Consider the following 25,464-nt stretch of genomic DNA (forward strand, 5'->3'; position numbering starts at 1 on the left):
AAAAGACCCAACGATAAAGCCTGCATCCCACCAGTGTCGTTCCCAGTGCTACTCATTGTAAGAAGGTCGAGTAAGAGCTCAGAGAACGGGAGTGGGCTCTCACCAGTTCCATGTTAGTAAACACGAACTATAAGGTAGATTTAAGCCTGCGTTTGAAGAGAGAATAACACTAAATATACACAGGGAAAACGGGCCGGGTGGGGAGTTCAATATGAAAAGATCAGAGATACTCGTCGTCTCGCTTAGGGGTATAAATCAAGGATTCTGCTCGCACTTAGGATGTTGAAACGTCACTATTATTAGCTGTTTAAAGATATTTTAGGGTGCATTCGAAGAAATAGTAATAAAAAAAACGCTCTTATTTCCGTTTTCAGGCTCGATTTCCGCTGGTCTCTCGAGTCCGGTCTACTAGCGCGGGTTCCTTTTCCGAACAGCAGCTGGCCATCAAGCCTATTCCTTTTTAAGTGGTATCTTTTATGAGTCAACTAAAGCTCGAGCCACACCAGGATTGCTCTCCTTTAGGGTTTAATTCAAATTTTCCGACGACCAGCCCTGAACTTTTCATGATGGAGTCCGATCGTATGATCAGGTGTAGTCAGCGTACATTTGAAACTAACATGAGAAAGTGGGCATCTCTAACTACATGAACTAAGGTGTTCCAAGAAAATGTCCGACCGTATTTACTCAATTAAACGCCATGGCGTTCATTAAATTTGTCGTTATTCGGGTGCGGCGTTTATTCGAGGGCGGCGTTGGTACAAAGCTAGGCGGTGTTATTTAAAATCCAATTTATTCCTTGCAAACAATAGTATGGTAAGAGTATTGAAAGAGCATTGAAGTGTACTCACTTCCAACTGAAAACCATTGTTATCAATGAAAGCAAGTAAAGCTAACTACCGTATATTGTTCTCATGTTTTTATTATATTCCTTTGAGTTTCGAAAGTACTGATATTAAAACATTGCTATAATCAAGATGAATAATTTTCTTCAGGCTTGCTCAAACTTAATTATTACCGCATTTGCTTTTTGAATTTATTAATATTTCTCTCTAAAATGTGGCGTTTATTGAGGGCCGGCGTTTATTCGAGGGGGCGTGTAATGGAGTAAATACGGTAACTGTACGTGAGAAAAAGTTCAGGTTAATTAATGAACTGGAAGTAACCACTTTTTACCCTCGTCCACAGGTTATCACTGTTCTGATCTAGTTCGTCCGAAGTCCTAGCCGCTCGCGGGGACCCCAAGCAGAAAAAGACGCCCAGGCCACTCATTGTTCTTTAGATAAGTGAACCAAGCCCTCACGTCCGATTAGTGACCAAGATTCGCGGGGTCGATCGACAAAGCGAACTAGCTTAAAAAACCGTAGGAGTCAAAAACTGTTCTGTCGTATCCTGCAAGCACATTCACTTGTTTACTGCTTCGAAGAGAGTCGATGGAGCGAGTCGCCTTACAAAGGGACTTCTTTTTTTTCACAGGCTATATATAGTTTTCTCATTGCTGCCACGTGGCGGACAAAGGACATAAGCTCACTTGCGACAAAGTAGCCTTTCCCACCCCCCTCTGCAGGTTTTTTTTTGGTGTCCCATCCCCTCGCCGCAAGTGCCACTACTATACTAATAGCCCACGCCGTGGTCATACGATTGTGGCTCGACCGACGCGGCAGAGATTTCAGAGCTGTCCTTCTCGTTATCATAACCAAAATAACTTCAGCTCAAATAACTTTAACAACTGTTTAATAATAGCAGTGTTTTACTTTTCAATCCTGTTTTGGCTTTAATTTCCCGACTAAATTTGCTTTCTTCTAACGTCTAAGTTATACAAGCGTTGCTGAAATATAAATTTTCTCGCCTTTGTGGCCATCTTTATAAATGAACTGATGTTGATAGCTTTAATTATATCACACACAAAGATACAGGTTTTATATGAAAATTATCAAAATATTTGTCACTACTATATCAACAACAGAACTGAACAATCATTAAATCACTATCATTTAAACCCAAAATCACGGAAATCGCGTCACTTATGCATTACCCTTAAATAATACCATAAACCCAGAAACCCCAAGCACCTATAGCTAATGGATTTCGTTTGTTTATTTATCTACTTATTATTATTTTTTTTCGGCCTACAACATAGATTTTTTGTTGGTGGTGTTCTCCCTTAAACCAAACTGTAAACTGCAAATTCTTCCTTCATCTCTCATGTCCTACAATTAGACATAACTAGACTGTGATTTAACTCGAAAACCTAACAGCTCATTTACCCTACAGTCTCATTTAAACAAGACTATAACGGTTACCTCATCTAAAACAAACTATATTAACTAACTAATAGTGTTACAATATTTATATTTACACCGAGAAAATAAAGCTGTTCAAAAACGTAAGTTAATTGAGTCTTTTTTTAAAGTTATTTTATCATTATTATTATTATTAATTGAGTTGTTTCATTTCCTCTATCCCAAGAAATTAAAAATTACTCCTCAGCCAAGCTTAGTTATTAAACTTTATTGCCGTATCTCTGTTATTGATAATATTTGAATGTATAGAGCAGAACTCTGGCCAGAAATTGATTTCAGGTTAAAAACGTTTTTCATTCCTAATGTCTGATGACGTTCTTATGAAAAAGAAATGTAAACGAAAATGAGTCAAACTGAATTAATTTTGTCAAATCCTTTGTAGAGTTGTTGATGGGCACTTGTATGAACATTTATCTCATAAGGACAAATTTAGAGTTCAACAATAATCTGAAACGTAACTTTCTTGAACATGTAGCTTGTGATTAGTCCTACTCAACGAATCCACAGATTTAACGAGTAGGACTGGGTTGGAGCATTTTGAGTTCTAGCATCATAACCAAAGTCATATTCAGTTTGCGTTCCAGCTGTGTCTTCAACAAAAGAAGCATCACTATCTTCTGTTATTCCAATCCCGTGATCAGCACGTTCACAAGAAGTTCCTCCTCCACCAATCATCATCACTGATCCATCACCACTATCCCAGTCACACCAGAAGCCGATCTTGTTGGCGCTTTGCATGTTTCCACTGCACTCGGCCTGTTGAAACCCGTCTGTTGACATGTACTGACCGCCATATTGAACCGTGCAGCTTCCCAGGCACTGGTCACTGGCCCAAACGTTTCCACCTCTAAAGTCGCCATAACTTGTGATTTTTGATCGGAATGTTTGTCCAGCCAAACAGTTACCTGTGGTCTTTAACAAAGAAGTATGACTGGGGTCATCACTGCGCGTGATCTTGAACTCTCTGCCGCTGACCAACCAGAACGCAGGTGATATCATGTCGACGTTAATGGATGGATTAGTTGTTGTTCCCATGGCAACTTGCTGATCATACCACCAGTAACCACTGTCTTTCATCCAGTTCTTGTTGTCATTATTTGAGAATCGGGCAATGAGATTCCATCCTTTGCCATCTGATGCCATGTCACAATAAACCTATTATGAGAAACGATTTTTGTCTAAAGCAACGATGTAAGTGAAATGTTAACATAACGTTTATTAATTTAGCTTAGTTTACAGGTTAAAACTACTTTCACGATAGCCTCTGAACATGCTACCTAGCTTGTCACGGGGCGAAAAAGGCAAAATCGGCGTGCAAAGCGAAAAGAGCGCGATCTTCCAGTCTCTCTTCCCAGATGCGTGTTCTTCGTTTTCTTCAGAAAGCTAAAATTCGTGTTATTTTCAGACTATTTTCAGACTATTTTTAGTATAATAGCCCCAAGTTCAAAAGACAGATCTCAGCTGGAGCAGTGGAACCGTTGTCTGGATTGTCAGCAGTTGTTGAGAATGAAGAAGAATGAAGTATGAGGAAATAGGAGAAAACAAGGTCCAAGACATAGACCACCGCGATCACGAGAGCACTTCAACTTGGGAATGGTTTATTTTTTTTGCTTTCAATTTATCTACCTGAGTGTCATATTATTGGCTGAAAAAAACATCATCAACATTTCGTTGCATTTGGAGGTAAACAAGCTAGTCCATCATTCCTGTCCTCTCCCCCTTACAAATCCTCAGAGAATATTTTCCTTAAATTCTTTAAATTACTTGGGATATTTTTAGATTGCGTGAATCTTCGGTTCTGAGAGATTATGAGAGATTACGACCTGTGACGGTTTTGGAAGCCATTTTGACGAGAAGGCAACACACGTTAGAAATTACAGCGTTTGTAAGAGAATCCGATGCAAATAATTTTCTTAAAAATTAAACTGTAAACAATATATTAATATCAAAGCTACAGTATTAGACAAGTAGAATTGCGGTGGCCTCATGGTTTGTGCGCTCGTTCCCGGATCGAGCGATCTGGGTTCAAGCCCTGGCCGGGGACACTGTGTTGTGTTCTTGGGCAAGACACTTTACTCTCACAGTGCCTCTCTCCACCCAGGAGTGTAAATGGGTACCGGCGAATTTTTGGGGAAACCTAACAAATTGCGGGGGAGTGACCTGCGATGGACTAGCATCCCGTCCAGGGGGAGTAGAAATACTCCCAGCCGCTGCATGCCACAGAAACCGGGATAAGCTCCGGCAGCTATGAGTCAGTCGGCTCCAAGGCTTCACTTTTACCATATTAGACAAAGGATAGCGTTATAGCAATGTGAGGTATGTAGCTCTGCTAGAAAGTATCCAGTCACGTTTTTAATTGTTCATGCGTTTAACTACGATAATTTTCGCAAACTTTCCAGGAAAAAAAAGTAGAGAAATGCATGACAAAATAAAAATGCGTTGGATGCTTTCTAGCTAAGCTAAATCCTTGAAATCTGGTAAATACAGTCAAAAAATGAGTTTATAATGATTTTACTTTCGAATCTCGCGATACTCTAAAATCGTTTACTTTGTTTCAAAATTAGGCGTCGTAGTTCACCTTCTCCAGACAACGCAAAATTTGGTCACCTCACGTTGTTGTTTTGCAGAGGACAGCAAAGAAATGTACCAAGAATTATAACGCACTTGCACAGTCATAGTACTGCTCATTAATTCTTTTGTTCAGTGACGTTCCCGTTACCGTTGCCGTCGTGGTTTCGTAAACTCCATAATGTAATTTCTGACGCGCGTTGTCGGTTTAACCAAAGAAAATCATGACCGTGACGAGAGAGTGCTATAGCTTAAATGTAGGAAAACATGGTAATCATTGTAGTCAAGTTCAAGTGAAATTTTTTTTTTTTTTTTCTTGGTGTTAGCATTACTTTGGAACTCAAAAATATATTAACAGTTCATTAACGGATAAATGGTATTAAATCGCGTACATTTTACGATTTAATTTCTCCGTTTTCCCTTTAGTTTTCTTCTCATTATTGATTAAATAAAGTGTAAGGCACAGAATATAAAGACCTAGCCTGCGAACATAGAAGTATTTCAGTCTCTCTCTTGTCTCCGCCGAAAATAAGAGACAGCTGGAAATACGTCTGCGTTCGCAGACTAACAGAAACTTTTTCCCTTGACTTTTTCAAAAACCTTAAGGTTGGTCAAAGATATGTTTAGCTGTGCGTCCGTTTTGTTCTCGGTGTTCAGATATGTGGCGAAATTAATGTCTCTTATGTTTGAAATATTACTTCAGGCACTTTCGGGGCAGCGTGTAGCTAAGAAATGTAATGGAATTTTAAAATAACTCACGGACGTCAACCACCCCGAAGGTTGGTCAATCAGTCAATCAATTTAAGAATGGTTGACTATTGGGATCGACAAACGCCGGTCAACGACCCGGTCGGGCAAATCGCTTATATTTTGCCTAAAGATACCCTTAGGTGACCTATTTCTAAAAATCATATTTAAAGGTTCCAGCGAATTTTTGTTTCGTAGAAATGTTTCGAAAATTTGAAAGCGCGGTCAAAGTGCAGTTTGTCGTGAAATAAAATGACCGAAATAAGATGCGAGGGCGAAGCGCTGCCAAGTCTGAAAAATTCTAAATTCAATTGACTTCAAACTTCACACAAATATGGGACAACCATTCTAATTCATTCTTCCTTTTAAACTTATCTCAGATATGTTGATAGAGTGGTTTTCCGAACCATTTTAAAAACACTTCTGAAGCGTGTTAAAAATTGCGGTAAAATATAGGCAAAAAAAAAAAATGCATCTGGTACCTCAGTTTTCAATTATTTTACTTTTCAGCTTTAAAATGTAACTATTAAACATATACCATACCAAATTTCATGCTCGAACTCGCAGTATTTCCTTTTGAGGAAAACGAAAATCTATGTGAATGTGTTGAGCGCAAATAACACAATATTTGTACACGAGACAAATCAATTGTACAAAGAAACAATCAATTTCAATGGCGACAGTAAATTACTATCATTAATTAAAATCCCGGCAATTCACTGTTAGCATAGGAACATATATAATGCCCACTATATTTAAAACTTGTTTTAGACGTTTTAGAAACATTGCGCTTTAACGCTGTTTAGTTTCCTGTCCGTCGTCATGTCTTGTTCGTCGTCTGGTGGTATTCCCTTATGTATAAACAACACTGTGAATGGTTGTCATTACAAACGCAAGAGATTTCCTGGAACGTTAATGTTTTCGATGGTCAACTTGGAATGCTGTTTAGTATTAAGGACGTTAAAGGACTTTAAATTAATCGAGTTGAAATATCTTGAAGCAAATCAGAATCGCGCCCTTATTCTAATTTGGTAAACAGTCGATCAAAGTTCAAGTTCAAGAAGGCTAATCCGGCAATGTATTATTAAAAGTGTAATGGCAAATTCCAAATTAATTTCGTCTATATAAATTGGAAACAAGCTAGAAGTGAAACCCTCCGACCCTAAGCAAATAAACAAAATATTAATACGAATAATTTAATCCAAAAATGTTACAGGAAACATACTTAAAAGCCGTTGATTCCCCTCAATACCACTCCACGTTGCCTTTTGCGACCAACCTTTCTGCTATAAGAATCAGGGGCCGCATGAATCCGTTTAGAGGCGGACCATTAGAAAAGTGATGGGGACGGTGGGACTTTTTCAGCTTGCAGGAATTTTTTCTTCACGATCACTACCTCTGTAGGATTTTTTCTCGGGGGCAAGTCCCCTGCAAAAATTTTCTTTTCTTTTTTTTTTGGAGGGGGGGGGGGGGGAGGGGGGCGGGAATGCACCGTAGGAAAAAAAGATGGCGGCTGTACATTTTACCATAATGCCTTGCGAACCTAACACAGCCTAAAACGCAATAAGAAAGCCCAATGTTTATAATATTTGTCCCTGTACAGAGGACATTGAGTGGCCTGGGTTTGAAGATTTTATAACGTTTCTGTGCGTTTTTATAAACGGTTTTAAAGTTGTCGTGCGCTAAGAACTGTGGGTAAATGTACCAATCGCCATCTTTTTTCCTACCGAGGATTGGAGGGGCAAATATTCTACTGTTGCAATCTTAATCTTGACACTGCACCACAATCTGAATGCCTGCAACAGGCTGCAAACTGTTTTTTTAACTTCCACACGGTCGTTTTGCTTTCCTGCCAGAATTATACTCGGAGGAAACATAAACAAGTATCAAACACATCCAAGTGCTATTGCCTAAAATAGGGATGCATTGGCTTTTTAATTTGATGTTTATGGAAATATAAATTTTATTGGTTCCCTTACCCTTGTAATAAAATCATTCCTGGCACGCATTGAATCAAGGTTTAAGCTATGGTTCTGTGAGTGACCGTCCAGTAACAAATATGGGGCTGAAGGGCTTATTCAACTAAGGGGGTCTGGGGGCATGCCCATGCCCCCCAGAAACTTCTGCAAAATTGAAGCGTTTTTGGTGCGTTTTCCACGATTTTCCATATGTTCAATGTATCGATTGGACTTGAGTGATAATTGTCGTTTACTTTGCCAAAAACGTAAAATAGGTTGAAACAACCCCTGCTAAACGCAACAGTTGTGTTAACACCTCCATGACTGTCTTTGGTTAGAACGTGTGTCCAAAGTTGATATAGGCGGCCCTCTTAGGGGAAGTGTTACGGTTCGCTACGAGTGTACACATCTGCGTCCACAATCGTCATTTATACATGTCAGTTGTAAAATTACTCCGATATTTCGAGGCTTTCAAAACGCGGTAAGTGCTTGCTTAAATGCAAACGAATCAAGCTGTGTGGCTGTTTATAGGTTTTTTTTTTAATCAGTTTTAAGCCATGGCTATCCATAAGAGCTTTTCTGCAAGGGTTTTTGCAATTGGTTACCAGTGTCCATGATGAGGTTGCTATGCAGTATAAATTGCCTGCCAAGGTGCAAGTCTATTAAGTTGCAAGTTGCCAAGTATAAATTGGCTACCAAGTATAAAGTATGCAGTATAAAGTGGCTGCCAAGTTGCCATTCAGACGGGTACAGTTCGTAAGCCCGAAATTGCAATTAACTCCACAGGAATTTTTCTTCACTTGTCCGACTTTTTTTTTTTTTCAGCTACCCTCCCTTGCATGATTTTTTTTTTGTCCTCCCAACCCCATTAATTTTCTAATGGTCCGTGCCTTACCGTGCCGCGTGGCTGACATTCAAGACTCAGTAAAAAGTGCCACGCAACCCTACGACTAGCCCAATCGTGCTTTCACTGCTCTTGCGCAAATGTTTAACATTTTGCAATTGACATAAGCCGATTAAATGTTTAAAGTAGTGATAGTAGATTGAAATGATTTTTCTATCCAGGAGCTATTATTTCTTGTTCTTGAATGGCATTTGGTTGTAGATACAGTCGGGGGACGGGCGGGGAGTACTCCCGGAAATTTCGGGTATCTTTGTGCCGTGGGGGATTGCAAGGAATGTGAGTGGTCTCTCTAACACTGAACATGATTCCGAAGTATCACAGGGATAAGCTAAATAACTTTTAGTTTAGCTCCGCTGAGTTAATTACCTGTTGGCGCGCGTATTGCATTGACCGTGGAAAAACAGTTAAACCGGAAAAGCTGTTGCACATTGTAATTTAGCGTTGCCCAACACGCAATCGGCCGGGCTGAAATGCTCATCATATTTGATAAATCTTAAGTTTTCTTTCGACTTATACCACTAGATGGGCGTGGCAGTGAGCCACGAGTCAAGTCAGTCAACTCGCATTGAGAGTGAACCACTTGTGAAAGGATTGCAGATTGTCCATACGCTTTACCCTAATAGGTATCTGTGTTATTCTAATGCAGTGATGCTGTTGCATTGATACTATTTAGCTAAATGAACGTACAAATGGTCAAGGTTTCTTTTGCAATTTAGTCAGACATGGCTCTTTCTTTATTTCTGCTGAAAGCATCGTTCTCTGAAGGAGACTTCAGGTCATTTTCCAAAAAAGTACGAACAATGCGACCCCGACATCAGTGCCATTATCAACGGGTGTGACAGAGGAAGCGTCCGCTGATGTTTCCATGGATGGTGGCCATGCAGCAGGGGTGTATTATTGTCCTCAAAGCGGCTGCATTCGTGTCTTTCATGGGCTGTCTACTTTAGAGAGGCACTTGTCTCTGGAGAAATGCACTCAGTCGCAGGAGAGACCTTTCCTTATGGACTTCGCCAAAATGGGATACAAACTCCGCTTGCAGCAAGCGTTGGCGCGTTACCCAAAGCCACAATAGGTAACCAAGAAGCCCTTGTTGTTTTAAGAGAGGGCTGGGCTCTCAGGGCAGTCAATTACGAGCAGCAATCGTATCTTATGGCAAAAAATTTCGCATAGGCCAAACGACAGGCCGAAATCTTGACGCCTAAATGGTTGCGCGGGATATGCGCAGAGCCCGTGATCCTGATGATATGCCTCTTTGTCAGGCATCTGAATTATTTGTAGCCGCCTAACAGGTTGCTAGTTTTTCTCTCGCCAAATTGCCGCAGTGCGCCAAAGTGATCCTGATGAGATGCATGTTCAGGCATTTGAAGAGGAAAGCAATTTTAGTCAGGCAAAGGAAGTTGTAGAAATAATCCAGCTTTTGCATCCTTTGGTGTATGACCAGCACGACCTCTGTGCCTTGGCAATGGAAGGTACCCTAAAGAGACTAACAAGTCTGAAAGTACTTGTGGGAAGAAGAAGCTCTGGGACAAGATATACCTCTCCCACCCATGTGCAGAAAGGTTCCATACGACTGCATACAACTCCATACAACTGCACTTGCCGAAAGTATCCTTAAGAACTGTCAGTGTTTGGCTTCTTGCGTATTTAGCAAACATCTCTTCAAGGGGGGAGGGACCGTTATATTTCTGTACAGAGGGAGAGGGAGAGGAGGAGGAAGATCCTATGGAAGAAAAACGTAAGCCCGAATCGTCACCTTTTCCAAATTCGCTGCAGCGATTAATTTGCCTTTATCAACTTAAAAATAGATGATCTAGTTCGTACTTTGTTTCCGAGACTGCCTGCAGATGCAGCACAACAGTGCCCTTAGAAACTAATCACTCTGTAACATCTGAAAACATAGATCTCGAGAACAGCGAATTTTCTGAAAAATAGTTTTCCACAAAGAAGCAGCTGACTTATTTATAATTCTTTTATGCTGGCCTCCTTATTTCAAAAAGTAAGAGAAACTAAGCATCTAGAAAAATTCGACTTTCAATGGATCACATTGGTGATCACAGGCAGGGGGATCTTTCCAAAGGCCTAAGCTATAAATAGACGGGATTTAGATCAATTTTAGATTGTATTTTAATCGAGCCAATAGGGATATTCATGCTGACGTCATTGTTTACATTTTTGCTCATTTGAATACAGCTTAGCGTACAGAAGGCGGGGGGGGGGGGGGGGCGCTGTAATTGGCTAAGCTGTAGCGGCTCCCCTGGCCATTTTGTTTTTTTGTTTTTTTCGTTTTTTCTTGCTTTTTTTTTTTCGTTATGTGTAATAGTAGGCAGAAGCTTAATATAAAAAAAAAAAAAAAAGGAAACATGTTGGATATGAATTGACTTCAGGCAGCTAAAGAGCTAGGAAAACTTAATACATGGTAAAATTTGTACCTCTTTGGACATATTGTCTTTCAAAAACTGTAAAATTTCTGGGTTGCAAAAGCGCTAATAAGCTCATACATTCTTTGTAAAAGTTTGAGTTTTTAAACCCGTGTTGCACAAGAAGTATTCAACACATCAGGCTCATATTCATTGGCAGAGTTAATCATACTATGACCTTTAAATTCAGAACTGATTTATTTGTAGCTGCATCAGAAACTGAATTGCTTAACCTAATGAGGCAGATATTGTAAACAAGGATTCCCCTATTAATTAAACTTGTTAACCGAATATATCAGTTCGCGAATATATCATGTGTCATTTGAGCTGAATATGTTGCATAGACTTGAGAGTTGAGCATGAAACGTGGCATGTCTAATATTGACAATTTAAGGCTGTAAAGTGAAATAATCGAAAAGTGAAGTGAAGAACCAGATGCATTTTTATGCTGTTTTACATGACCCATATTTTGCCACTATTTTTAACACGCTTCAGAAGTGTTTTTAAAATAGTTCGGAAAACTGCAATATCAACATATCTTCGTCCTTGCAACAATATTTCGGTCATTTTATTCGCGAAAAACCGCACTTTGACCGCGCTTTCAAACTTTTGCGAATGTGGAACCTCTAAATATGATTTTTAACTTGGAAAATATTTATTATTTTCCAAGTTGTAGTGGTGGAACGATTTCACTTCATCACTCCTTCACTCCTTTACTTCCTGTTAGACATTTGAAAACCGGGGGGGGGGGGGGAGGGGAAGGAACTCCCATATGAAAAGGCAAGGGATGCTCGTCGGAAAATTTGAATTTAACTCCTAAGGGAGACTAATGTGGACGTTGCTTGAGCTTCATTAGACTCCTAAAAGATACCAATTAAAACGGAATAGGTTCGATCACTAGCCACTGTTCAAGAAAGGATCCGGTGCGCACTTGTAGACTCGACTCGCGTACCTGAGAGATCAGCGGAAATCAAGCTTGAAAACGGAAATTAAATGAGAGCGTGTCTTTTATCATTATTTCCTCGAGTGCACCCTAAAGGATACTCTGACAGCTAAAAATGGTGACGTTTTGTCATCAAAACCCTAAGTGAGACCAGAATCCTTGATTTGTACCCGAGACAACGAGACAATTCTCTCTTCACTGAAAAAGTAAAAAACAATGAATAAGAAAAGGAAAAATAACCACTAGTCACCACTAGGATTCAAACTCCCAATATCTCGCGTGGCGAGCCAGCGCCTATCACACTACGTTACTTATACATAAGCTCCCTTATGGCGAGAGTATTAGTCTTATATTTACGTACCGCAGGCTCAAGTGTTTTTCCTCAGTCTATACCATTTGACCAAACAAAATGATCCTGCCGTTTTCGACTGCAGTACAAGGAAGACATGTACAGATACATGTAATGTAAAACGTGTACGCAGGCCGGAGTAACAAACAGTTTCTTAACTCTGAATTTTTTCATTTTGCAAATAATTTTATCGCAAGACACCCCTAAATAGGAAAAGGCTTTATAGGCTTGTTCGAAAGCTAGACTGCCCTCACATCACAAGAAGTTCCTTGATGTGCAATGCCTCATAACGCTCTTTCATAACTTATTTTCCAAGTTCAGTGGCTCACAACCACTTTGATTAGAAATAGGTCAACTAAGGGTATCTTTGGGCAAAATATGAGCGATTTGCCAAATAGGTCTGCGACCGGCGTTTGTCGATCCCTACAGTCAGCCATTTTTAATCAATCAATCAGTTAATCAAGCAGACAAACAAACAATCAATCAGTCATTCAATCTGTTAATCATTCAGTCAGTCAGTGAAGCAACCATACAATCAATCTTTCATTTAGCCAGTCAGCCAATCAGTCAATCCAATCAATCAATCATGCGTACTGTCAGTCAGTCAGGCAATCATTCAGTCAATTGATCAATTAATAAGTCAATCGAACCCAATAGACAATAGATCATTGTCTCTTGTTGAATCTTACAAGAATCACCTCGATCAGAATATCTATAGTTTTTGCAGGATGTTTAATGTGTGTACTTCCGTGTTTTTAAACTTACCCAGAAGGCGAAAGAATTGATTGTCAGCTTGTATTTGCCATTGCTACCACCCTTTATATTTCTCTTGATTGCCTCGCAGGAAGCTTGAAAAAGTAAATAAATGAATAATTAATGACATACACGGGATGTAAAATAAATAAACAGAGAGACACTAGTTTATCAGTTTTTACTGTCATTTGTCGCCCTCTCTAAACAAAACTGATTGATTGATTGATTGATTGATTGATTGATTGATTGATAATTGTATGAATGTATGCGTGAATAAATTATCCGTCCCTTTCCATATAAACAGATATTAACCTAACCTGGCTGTAGAGATATTTCTGTGGTTAATAGTGCAAAGCCAAGACTGTTTGTAGCCCGGCAAATATACTTTCCCGTGTTTTCGTCTTTAACGTTTTTCAATGTAAGGCATCCGGTTTGGTACAAAGTAACACCAATAGATCGTTGACCACGTGACCACTCTACAGCTGGTCGCGGGGACCCAGTAGCTGCACAACATAATTCCTAGTCTGACCCTTGGCTGACAGAAACTTGCGAAGGAGCCTTCCTGGTAAACACTGGTAGTTCTAGAAAGAAAGAAAGAAAGAAAGACAAAGGGTCGTGAACCACAAATTTGCAAGGTATATTTATCTCTTTACACATAACTTATGCAATTTCCCAAACGCACTGGACATGGAAAGTGCATGCAATAGCTCACTGCCAGATGTTTGTTTTCGCTAAATGAAATCATGATTGTGGTAATCATGATAAAATGAAATTCGTGGGTCTTGGAAAGTTTTGATCCGATCTCGAAATCTCGTAATCCTTGTTGATAAGTACTCAAGTCTAGTTTTTATGTGTGTCATTCCTCTCTCTGTTTGAAAATGTTTCAGTCTCAATCTCGGATTTCAAACGCGGTTTACAGCCTCTCAGCGAGTCCTGTATCTTTGTACGATTTGTCCGAGTAACCCAGTTAGATCTCAGCCCCATCTAGACCTTTTGTGTATCTACAGTGCTATTTGTTGCCCTCGTGCAATCAAAACTATCTTTAGGTGTGGACTTCAAATAGGAATATTACCTTTCACTCCCAAAGTGCCGATAGCTCTTAGAGTTCCGTAGCCTGTGACAATTGTGCACAAGTACGATCCAGCATGGGACTTTCGTACACTGCTGATATGTAAAACGCCACTTTTGACAGAAGAATCGCTAGCCAAGACACCTCCAAGCCTACTCCACGTTATCTGTCTAGATGTCTGACCGTCAACCCAGCAGTAAAATATTACAGGTGTGTTGATAAAGACTTCCTGGGACACTGGATATATATTGATCTTTGGGTCAACAACGCATTCTCCTTTTGGTCCCTGAAGGCCCGTATAGCCCCTGTTCCCCTTGTTCCCTTTCAAGCCAATCGAGCCCTTTTCTCCTGGACGGCCAACTGGCCCAACATCTCCTTTCACCCCACGGGTTCCAACAGGTCCCTGCTTGCCCATGTCGCCCTTAAATCCCTGCGCTCCTTGAAGTCCTTGATTTCCACGTGGGCCTGGAGCTCCTGTAGGACCCAGAGGTCCCTGGGGGCCGGGAATCCCAGGGGCTCCCTTTTCTCCCTTATATTCGGGATACCCGTGGGAACCGGGATCCCCTTTGGGTCCCGGGGGTCCTTCTTGGCAAAACTTGTCTTTGCTGGTGCAAGCTTGATTTAATTTTTCCTTTATTTCCTGGCTGACTTGCTGCAAAGATACTGCTTGAGTATTTTGTTTCTGAGACATTTCTTTTGTTTCTTTGACGATGTCCTGAACGAAATTGCACGTTATTCTGAGCATCTACACAGTGACAGATAGACAGTGAAAAAATTAATTGGACTCCGGATCACGTGGTGTATTTTTGACCTTTGGACTGAGTTATTAAATGAAGTAAAACCAGGAATGAATCATAGCTTTTAAACTATCTTTCGCAAAGCTGAGCATCGACGAACCCAAAGCACGTCTGTGTAGGACACTAAGTAAATAAATGATTTATGTGGGCAAAATATATATGCTACGATTGAGAACAACATCGTAACACATTGTACATAACTAAATGGCATGCGCAGTTAGCCGGTCAATAGACATTGTTCGCCGTACTGAAAACAAAGATTTCTGCTAATTATTCTCCAGCGCTAGTCTTTCTGGGCAGCTACGGATGAAAGACAAGAACAAACGAATTCTTCAACATATAAGCGTTTTAAAGCTTTAAACTCATTCAAATATGTAAAACTAAAATGAAACTAAGCTTACTTCTGATCATGTAATAAAACAGTAATGAAGGAGTAAGTTGTTGCAATAAGTAAAGTATTTTTAAGGCTTTGAAAATTCTGATCATGTAAGGTTACGGCGAGGCAAAAAGTAAAGTGATTCTACTTAAAAATTGAGTGAGATAGTTTTCTCATTAGGGCAGCAATCTTGTTGACTTACAAGCATTTTAATTTTTTTCGGACTTAAAACTAAACACGAATTCTTTCCTTGTTGTACTCCTGGCTAGTCAAGTCAACATTAGAGTGTAACATTGCTTGCACCATTTTCTGCGGTACCTAAGCTTACATATTACTGAGCATCAACACTCTTAAAACGGTTTTCAAGCTGTTTTTATTGATTACTCTTTCCTGTATCCAACTCGATTCGACGAGAAGCTACAAATACACAGAAACCGCCAGTAAACCGCCTTTGTTTATCGAGCCAGGCCACATTTCTATCGTATGCGAGCATTGCTTTGTATACCTGTTAATACAGAGTATTTTATGTACACACTGCCATTTTGTCGTCAACTGATTACAAGAAATTAAATGAAAAATTCCAAGTTTGTTTTAATTGCTCCGATTAGAACTTCCTATCTGCTGAAAGCCATCATCACTTGCTTCTACTTCACACAGGACATATCTAGACGGCAGTTAATTTGGCAACAGGGCGAAAAACCAAATAATTCGTGAGAAAAAAACTCAGAGAGTGTACCTGTCATATTTTAGATGGAAACAACCCCTCCCTCTCCCCTTCACCAACCTCCAGAACAGGAATACAGTTGAAAGACTACAATTCTATTCTTATCTCTTACAGCCGAGATTGTTCATTGAGTTCTTTTCTTCAAATTTAATGAATAAGCTATATCATTCTTTGGGTAAAAAGACAGCGGCGAGAGGCCTATTTTGAAGCTCTGCCATCGTGGATGGTATACTTTGGGTGAGGTATGTTGATATACAAGTTTGTCTATTAGAGAGATGGCACGGGTCGACATAGTTCAAATTAAAGTGTTTTTTTCTTTTTTCTTTTTCCTTTTCTTTTTCGAAATTTCGCTAAAAGAAAGACTTCTCAAACTAACAGAGAATATAAGTTTACATTGACCTCCGCCAACAAAACAACGCGGCTGGTTATTCTTGAAACTTTCTAAACACGTACAAGTCTAGCTTAGTGAATTCCCGCCAGTCACTACCATTGCACCGATAGCTCTGATCTTAAAACTCGTTTCTCATACCTAAACAAAAATGCATGTTTTGATATATTACATACATCCTGACTTTATATAAATAACATTGGATTATTTTAAGAAAGCACTGAATTAAATAACGAAGACAGAAGTGGAGACCGTGGTCTCTTTCGACTAATCAGCGGTACAGAATGTTTGGTTTCAGTATTACCTGATCACTTAGGTTATAAACACGTTTCCTGTAACTCGATCAGTCACGTATAACTTGCGCTACTTCTTTCATTACTGACAAGAAACGTTTCTCTACATGGCAACAACAGGCTTAGCTTCTACGCAAAAATTCGCCGACTTTAGCAATTAACTAAACTGCATTACAGCTCGAAAATAATGCACGTGCAAGTACTGGCGCTAGAAGTTCTCATGCCGCAATAACACGCAAGCGAGCACAAGAAGTGAAAATGTGGTGTTTCATAGTTTACCCGCGAGAATTTGGAAACGCACGAAGTTGAATATTTCAGCGCAAGAAGCCGCAAGAAGTTACGAGTCGTATTACAAGCCGCAAAAAAAAAAAAACACAAAATATTGTCGAGTCCAGGCGCTTGAATTTTTCTATATCTGATCTCACAGTGCATTGACGGCGGTACTGTAAATGAATGTCGTGATGATTTTAACGTTTCGTTTTCACCAAAACTCGTCCATAATTATTAAAACATACGCCTACACTTAGTGTTTGCAACCGTGAACCATGGCTATATATGAAAACGGTCAACATGGTAACTAGTGTCGTCGCCGGCTTTTTCGCGGACAAAATGTAGCAGCACCGGCTGTGAAATGCACATGCATGCGAGCAGTTGCTAAACACTTCCCTATTAGAATCTTGTATTATATAGCGGTGAAAAAGTGTGATCTTGTACTTACTTTCTCGTGTTTCCATATCGTCGTTTTTATGGTCTGTTGACCGCAGTGATCCGATATGGATGCCGCTTTTCAGTTTCGAAATTCGCAGTTCGTTCATCTCAGCGCAACAATCAACAACAACAAAATAAAGGACAGAAACGAAGAACCTTTGTGGAGAACGTCGCCACATTTGGAGGAAGTTTTCTTGTTTGCTTCCATGATCGGTTCAGTCTAATTAACGAACAGTTGTCTGAACAAGCTCGACTGTCGTTTAAACTGAACGTTTGATTTTCTTTTAGCAGCAGTTTTGTATTCCTGTATACGGGATATGCCAGGACAGAACTGTAAAGCGAAACCGTTGCCAATTGATCTGTCATCGCTCAAGGAGAACATTAACCTCGAAGTGCCAAGGATAGTAAATATCGTGTTTTTCCCTGAAAATCTTGCTGGGGTCAGCATCGAAGATAATGAGACTTCTCTGAGTGACGGTAGCCCCGGTCTCCATCTGTTAATTCAGTTATAGCTGGTAAAATAATTTATACATTTAACATAGAGTACAAGTAATATCGAAGCTGCTTTTTTTATTATTATTATTATTATTATTATTATTATTAAGGATCACAACTTTGTAAGAGTAAGTATTTGACTGTGAATTTTCATTTGCTTTTTTTGTGTTTCACATGCCATATTCTCACCGTCCTGTTTTTGATAAAAGTGTGTTTCCCGACTCAAAAACGAACTCGTTATTGCCAACAAAGACGACTTTATACACAGCCGAATATTTTTTTATTTATTTTTTTTTTATTTATTTTTTTTTTATTTTTTATAGCGAGGCACTCATTGTAAAATGTTGAGCGAGAGCTCTAAGAACGAGGATGGCTTAATTAGCCATTTAAACTACGCCATAAGCAAAAATAGCCAAAATTAGCCGGTTACAATTTAGACAAGTTGCTTGATAATTTTTAAAATAACTAAAGGGTAGATTAAGCGTTTAAGGAGAGAATAACTTCGATATATTAAGATTCAGCCTAAAACAATAGACCTCAGCACGAGGCCCTGGGGAATAAATACAGAGTTTGTGGAGTTTATTCCCCGGATCGGAGCCTCGTGCTGAGGTCTATTGTTTTAGGCTAAATTCTAATATATCGAAATTGGTCTATTAGTATCACCCAACTAGTGGACTAATGCAAATCCGGCATTAGACCCTTCGCCCTCAAGGACCAGGGGTCAATAGCCCATTCGGCTTCGCCTCATGTGGTCTAATTGTTAAATATACACAGGGAAAAACCCTGAGTGCATGGGGACTTCCGTATGAAACGATCGGAGATGCTCGTCGTCTCGCTTATGTGTTTAAATCAAGGATTCTGCTCTCACTTAGGGTGTTGAAGTGCCACTACTTTGACCTGTTTAAGTGCTTTTGGGCTCATTTAAAGAAACAATAATAATTAAAATAAACGCCTTGTTTGCGTTTTAGGCTGGATTTCCGGTTTCTCGAGTCCGGTCTACCAGCACGAGCTCCTTTTCCAAACAGCGGCTGGTAATCAAGCCTATTCTGTTTTAAGTGATATCTTTTAGGAGTCAAATAGAGCTCGAGTCGCACCCAGATTGGTCTCCTTTAGGGTATAATTCAAATTTTCCGACGAGTACCCTCGACCTTTTCACAATGGAGTCCGATCGTATGATCAGGTGTAGTCAGCGTACGTTTGTAACTAGCATGAGAAAGTGGGCATCTCTAACAACATGAACTAAGGTGTTCCAGAAAATGTACTACCGTATTCACTCGATTAAACGCCCCGGCGTTTATCAGATTTTTAGTGATTCGAGTGCGGCGTTTATTCAAGGGCGGCGCTTTTACGAGGGCGGCGTTTATTTAAAATCCAATTTATTCCTTGCAAACAATAGTATGGTAAGAGTATTGAAAGAGCATTGAAGTATACTCACTTCCAACTGAAAAACATTGTTACCAATGAAAGCAAGTGAAGATAACTACCGCATATTGTTCTCGTGTTTTGATTATATTCCTTTGAGCTTCGAATGTACTGATATTAAAACATTGTTACAATCAAGGAAAATACTTTTTTTAGGCTTGCTCAAACTTTATTATTACCGCATTTGCTTTTTGAATTTATTAATATTTCTGCTCTAAAATGTGGCGTTTGTTCCAGGGCGGCGTTTTATTCGAGGGGGGACGTATAATGGAGTAAATACGGTAACTGTCCTTGCGAAAAAGTTCACGTTAATGAACCGGAAGTAACCCCTTTTTACCCTCGTGCAGAGATCATTAATCACTGTTCTTACCTAGCTCGTCCGAAGTCCTAGCTGCTCGCCGGGACCCCAAGCAGAAAAAGACGCCTGGTCACACATTGTTCTTAAGATAAGTGAACCGAGCCCTCACGTCCGGGTAATGACCAAGATCCGCAGGGTCGATCGACAAAGCTAGTTAGCTTACAGAAACGGCAGGAGTGAAAAACTGTTTCGTTGCATCCAGCAAGCACATTCACTTGCTTATTGCTTCGAAGAGAGTCCATGGAGCAAGTCGCCTTACAAAGGGACTTCTTTTTTTCACAGGTTATATGTAGTTTTCTCGTTGTTCCTACATAGCGGACAAAGGACATATGCTCACTTGCGATCAAGTAGCCTTTCCCACCCCCCTCCGCAGGTTTTATTTTTGGTCTCCCATCCCCTTACCGCAAGTGCAACTACTATACTAATAGCGCACGCCGAGGTTATATGATTGTGGCTCGACCTACGCGGCAGAGATTTAAGAGTTGCCCTTCTCGTTATTATAGCCCAAATAACTTCAACTCAAATGACTTTAACAACTGTTTAATAATAGCAGTGTTCTACCTTATAGTCCTCTGTTCGCTTTAATTTCCCGACTAAATTTGCTTTCTTCTAACATCTAAGTTATACAAGCGTTGCTCTAATATAAATTTTCTCGTCTCTGTGATCGTCTTTATAAATGAGTTGATGTTGATAACATTAACTATATCACAAACAAAGATACAGGTCTTATACAAAAAGTATTGAAAATATTTGTCACTATTAAATCAACAACAGAACTGAAAAATTATTTAAACCCAAAATCACAGAAACCGCGTCACTTATGCATTACCCTTAAATAATACCAGAAACCCAGAAACCCCAAGCACCTAATGGATTTTGTTTGTTTATTTATCTATTTATTCTTTTGTGCTACAACATAGATAATTTTTTTGTTGTTGTTGTTCTCCCTTAAACCAAACTGTAAACTACAAATTCTTCCTTCATCTCTCATGTCCTACAATTAGACATAACTAGACTGTGGTTTAACTCGAAAACCTAACAGCTCATTTACCCTCCAGTCTCATTTAAACAAGACTATAACGGTTACCTCATCTAAAACAACCTATATTAACTGACTAATAATGTTACAACATTTATATTTACAATGAGAAAATAAAGGTGTTCAAAAACGTAAGTTAATTGAGCCTTTTTTCAAAGTTATTTTTTTATTATTATTAATTGAGTTCCTTGCATTTCTTTTATCCCAAGAAATTAATAATCCCTTGCTAGGCAAGCTTAGTTATTGAACTTTATTGCCGTATCTCTGTTATTGACAATATTTTAATGTATAGAGCAGAAATCTGGCCAGAAATTTATTTCAGGTAAAATCGTTTTTCATTCCTAATGTCTGATGACGTTCTTATGAAAAAGAAATGTAAACCAAAATGAATTAAACTGAATTAATTTTGTCGAATCCTGTGCAATGTTGTTGATGAGCACTTGTATGAAAATTTATCTTATAAAAACAAATTTAGAGTTCAACAATAACTTGAAACGTAACTTTCTTGAAGATGAAGCTTGTGGTTAGTCCTACTCAGCGAATCCACAGGTTTAACGAGTAGGACTGGGATGGAGCGTTATTTGTATTAGCGCCATAACCAAAGTCATATTCAGTTTGGCTCGTACCAAGGTCAATAAAAGAAGCATCGTCATGTTCTGTTATTCCAATCCCATGATCAGCACGTGCACAAGCACTTCCTCCTCCACCAATCATCATCACCGATCCATCACCAACATCCCAGTCACACCAGAAGCCGATTTTGTTGGCGCTTTGGATGTTTCCACTGCACTCAGCCTGTTGAAACCCGTCTGTTGACTTGTACTGACCGCCATATTCAACCGTGCAGCTTCCCAGGCACTGGTCACTCGCCCAAACTTTGCCATTTCTAAAGTCGCCATAACTTGTGATTTTTGATCGGAATGTTTGTCCAGCCAAACAGTTACTTGTGGTCTGTAACAAAGGAGTGTGACTGGGGTCATCACTGCGCGTGATCTTAAACTCCCTGCCGCTGACTAACCAAAAGGCTGGTGAGATCATGTCAGAGTTAATGGATGGATTAGTTGTTGTTCCCATGGCAACTAGTTTGTCATACCACCATCTGCCATTGTCATTCATCCAGTTCTTGTTGTCATTATTTGAGAATCTCGCAATAAGACTCCATCCTTTGCCGTCTGATGCCATGTCACAATAAACCTATTACGAGAAACGATTTTTGTCTAAAGCAACGATTTAAGGACGGTGCCTCCTAAATATAAAGGTTTTTATGCCAGGTTAGGACCATGCGGAAAAAGTAGATCTTGTCAAGGGCTACAGGTATCCACAAAGAAAACTGCGGGTAGCCACGCATTTTTTCGAGATAATTAGTCTTGAATCTCAACAAAAATGCTGACATCAGCACTTTTCTGAAGAAAGAAGAAAAGAATATTTCCTCAGAGATTTCCTTAGAATTCGCCTTTCCATACAGAAAAGCAAACACATTTATAAAGACCTAAAACTGCATGGTAAATGTAACATAAAAACCATTTTTTATATGTTTTTAATAACAAAATCGTTGCAACAAAGCTCTTAGCGTCTCTGACAGCTTTCCTCGGGTTCAGGTGAAATACAGTCTAAACACCTTTTGCTCGCAACCAGAAACTAATCACGTGTTGAATAGGCTTGCCACTTCCATTTCATAACATAAAATGTAGGGGTAACCTCGCGTTTTTTAAAGTTATTCATCTTTTTTGAAAACTTTTACGGCGCCCGTTACATTTTTCCCTGACACCTCCCTAGTAAGGAAAACAATTGCGTATATCGCACCTGTTTTGCGCGCGCACTACGTCATCTGCAGGTACGTGTTGACAGTTGGATTTCAGTATAATTTTCGAGAGATAAGAGATAGTTTTTCAGCCGGAAGACGGTAACAGTTGGTGCTTAGCGATACGCTACTATTGTGGTGTTCCTGGTTTAAGTACAGGTTCATTAAACTTGATTTGGTCACAGAGGAAAATTTTGCTTTCATTTTAGTCGTGTATTTGGTAGCGTAGTTGATTGCGTCAATGTCAACCCTAGCACGTGCGTGGCACTTAAGGTGGCTCCATAGGGTAATCATTTATGGCGTTGCGCGCGCAAGTGTTATGTTTTGAATGCTGTTTTTGCATTCGCTTTCACGCCTAGTCCTCTCAAACTTATTACATGTAATAAGCAATGATTAAATACTGTTTTGCTATCACCTCCGTTAAAATTTTGGGATTTAGTCTTAAATAATAAATACCGTAACAAAAGTGTTTTTTTTTTTTTTACTGTTTTTATGGCTTTATTTGTGATTTTCATGAATTTCCTTCGGTGAAATCTTTACAAAATTTTTACATCACGTCGCTTCCAGCGGGATACGAATTTTAAACACGAAAAAAGTAGGGGTTGTAAAGGCAGTTTTTTTCGATATTTTCAAATTTATGTCTATTACCGCTGCAAAAAATCTGGTCTTATAGATTTCCCTGAAAAACGAGCTGCGACTAAAGTAAAATATTTTCTACCAATCTGCCAAATTTTACGGAATTTCACCGGAGGAAACGCGAGAAAATTCACTGTCAGTTTTGCTTTTTGTGCTCGTGTTGACGTAATAAAATATCGAAAAACACTGACGTTTCCTTTGAGCGCGCACACATTACTTCCTCAGCGCTCGCGCGATCGTAAAACTATAGGGAGCCACCTTAAACCATACCTTGCGTGATGCGCAGAATGTGTGCGTACTAACAACAGTAGACACCGTCCTTAAGTGAAATGTTAACAAAATGTTTATTAATTTGGCCTAGTTTACAGATTAAAACTATTTTCAGGGTAGCTTCTGAAGATGCTACCTAGCTTGGTGTGGGGCGAAAAAGGTAAAATCGGCGTACAAAGCGAAAAGAGCGCGTTCTTGTAGTCTCTCTCCCCAGACGCGTTTTCTTATGTTTCTTCAGAAAGTTAAGATATCTTGTTTTAAGACTAGCGTAGTTTCATAATCATAGCTTGAAGGCCTAAAGACAGATCTCAACTGGAGCAGTGAACCCGCTATCTGGATTGTCAGCAGTTGCTGAGAATGAAGAAGAATGTTTACAAAGCAAATCTTTTGACAGACATTGTTTCCAAAGTAATGGCCGACGTCCTTCTGCCAGAAATGCGAAACTGTCTTCACAGTTGTTTGAAGATGAAACTTTATCGAGTTACTGGTGTGCAGTCGGTTGTCATGAATGAATTTTCGCGCGCTTGTTTTCTCTTGTCATGTAAGACTACACGAACATTTTTTTGTGATGTAGCTCAATAAAAGGACTTCTGTTGTTCCAATGTCTCAATTTTATGTTATAAAACAAATGGTAAACGCCATAGCGTGCGCTATTGAGTTATGGATGCACTTGGGAGGTTTGCTAAGCACTCAAGAAGCTAGAGTCGCACTCGGCTATCGCTAAGCAACCTCCCGCGTGCATCCATAACTCAATAGTGCACGCTATGGCGTTTACCATTTGTTAATTATAACATAACCAAACCAAAGCAAAGCGCGCGTTCTGATTGGTTAATTTAACGTCTACTATTTGCCCATGGGTGTACAGACTTTGTTTCCAAAGTAATGGCCGACGTCCTTCTCCCAGAAATGCGAAACTTTCTTCACAGTTGTGTGAAGATGAAACTTTATCGAGTTACTGGTGTGCAGTCGGTTGTCATGAGTGAATTTTCGTGCGCTTGTTTTCTCTTGTCTACATGAACATTTTTTTGTGATGTAGCTCAATAAAAGGACTTCTGTTGTTCCAATGTCTTAATGTTATGTTATAAAACAAATGGTAAACGCCATAGCGTGTACTATTGAGTTATGGATGCACTTGGGAGGTTTGCTAAGCACTCAAGAAGCTAGAGTCGCACGAGGCGATCGCCTCGTGCGACTCTTACGCTTCTTTTGTGCTTAGCAACCTCCCGCGTGCACCATAACTCAATAGTACACGCTATGGCGTTTACCATTTGCTAATTCAATTTATCTACTCATTGAGTGTCATATTACTAGCTGAAAAAACATCATCAACACCTCGTTGCATTTGGAGGTAAATAAGCAAGTCCGTTATTCCTGTCCTCTCCTCCGTACAAGTCCTCAGAAAATATTTTCCCTAAATTCTTCAAATTACTTGGAATATTTTTAGATTACGTGAATCTTCGCTTCTGAGCGATAATGAGAGAATAAGACCTGTCACGGTTTTGGAAGCCATCTTGAAGAGAAGGCAACACACGTTAGAAATTACAATGTTTGTAAATAAAGAGAATCCGATGGCAAATAATTTTCTTAAAAATTGAACTGTAAACAGTATATTAATATCAAAGCTACGATACTTACGATAGTAAAGGCGCGGTGGCCTCATAGTTTGTGCACTCGTTCCTGGATCGAACGGTCCGGGTTCGAGCCCTGGCCGGGGACACTGTGTTGTGTTCTTGGGCAAGACACTTAATTCTCACAGTGCCTCTCTCCACCCAAGAGTATAAATGGGTACCGGCGAATAGTTGGGGAAACCTAACAAATTGCTGGGGAGTGACCTGCGATGGACTAGCATCCCGTCCAGGGAGAGTAGAAATACTCCTAGCCGCTTCATGACACAGAACCCGGGATAAGCTCCGGCAGCTATGAGTCAGTCGGCTCCAAGGCTTCACTTTTACGATATTAGACAAAGGATAGCATTATAGCAATGTGAGGTATGTAACTCTGCTAGAAAGTGTCCAGTCACGTTTTTAATTGTTCATGCATTTAACTACGATAATTTTCGCAAACTTTGCAGAAAAAAAAAAAAAGAGAGAAATGTATGACAAAATAAAAATGTGCTGGATACTTTCTAGCTAAGCTAAATCCTTGAAAT

General features: G+C 39.6%; 3 protein-coding genes across 3 annotated transcripts in view; all 3 read right to left on the minus strand.

Moving 5' to 3' along the window:
- Window positions 1-2,465: 2,465 nt before the first annotated feature.
- On the minus strand, window positions 2,466-13,130 carry LOC149105520 (uncharacterized). Its single transcript, XM_089270709.1, has 2 exons — window positions 12,952-13,130; window positions 2,466-3,455 (listed from the first exon to the last, which is right to left on the minus strand). The coding sequence occupies exon 2, from the start codon at window positions 3,441-3,443 to the stop codon at window positions 2,793-2,795; it is 651 nt and encodes a 216-aa protein (XP_089126835.1). The 5' UTR covers window positions 3,444-3,455; window positions 12,952-13,130; the 3' UTR covers window positions 2,466-2,792.
- Window positions 13,131-13,189: 59 nt separating this feature from the next.
- Window positions 13,190-14,747, minus strand: LOC149105521 (uncharacterized). Its single transcript, XM_089270704.1, has 2 exons — window positions 14,012-14,747; window positions 13,190-13,520 (listed from the first exon to the last, which is right to left on the minus strand). Exons 1-2 carry the CDS (start codon window positions 14,697-14,699, stop codon window positions 13,459-13,461), a joined length of 750 nt encoding a protein of 249 aa, XP_089126830.1. The 5' UTR covers window positions 14,700-14,747; the 3' UTR covers window positions 13,190-13,458.
- Window positions 14,748-20,093: 5,346 nt separating this feature from the next.
- The window catches only part of LOC149105522 (uncharacterized), a 10,148-nt gene continuing 4,777 nt past the window's right edge, over window positions 20,094-25,464 (minus strand). The window contains exon 3 of the mRNA XM_089270720.1: window positions 20,094-21,802. Within this exon, the coding sequence (XP_089126846.1) occupies window positions 21,143-21,790 (648 nt within the window). The 5' untranslated portion in view covers window positions 21,791-21,802 and the 3' untranslated portion in view covers window positions 20,094-21,142. The remainder of the gene's footprint in view (window positions 21,803-25,464) is intronic.

This window comes from Orbicella faveolata, unplaced genomic scaffold (assembly GCF_042242905.1).
Source record: "Orbicella faveolata isolate gen_17 unplaced genomic scaffold, um_ofav_v1 contig_34, whole genome shotgun sequence".
In the NCBI taxonomy this organism is placed as follows: Eukaryota; Metazoa; Cnidaria; class Anthozoa; order Scleractinia; family Merulinidae; genus Orbicella; species Orbicella faveolata.

Coding starts and splice junctions, on each gene's coding strand:
- LOC149105521 (XM_089270704.1), bottom strand. CDS start 14,699: ATGTCTCAGAAACAAAATACTCAAGCAGTATCTTTGCAGCAAGTCAGC. Junction 13,521..14,011: donor CGGCACTTTGGGAGTGAAAG/GTAATATTCCTA, acceptor CTTTCTTTCTAG/AACTACCAGTGTTTACCAGG.
- LOC149105520 (XM_089270709.1), bottom strand. CDS start 3,443: ATGGCATCAGATGGCAAAGGATGGAATCTCATTGCCCGATTCTCAAAT.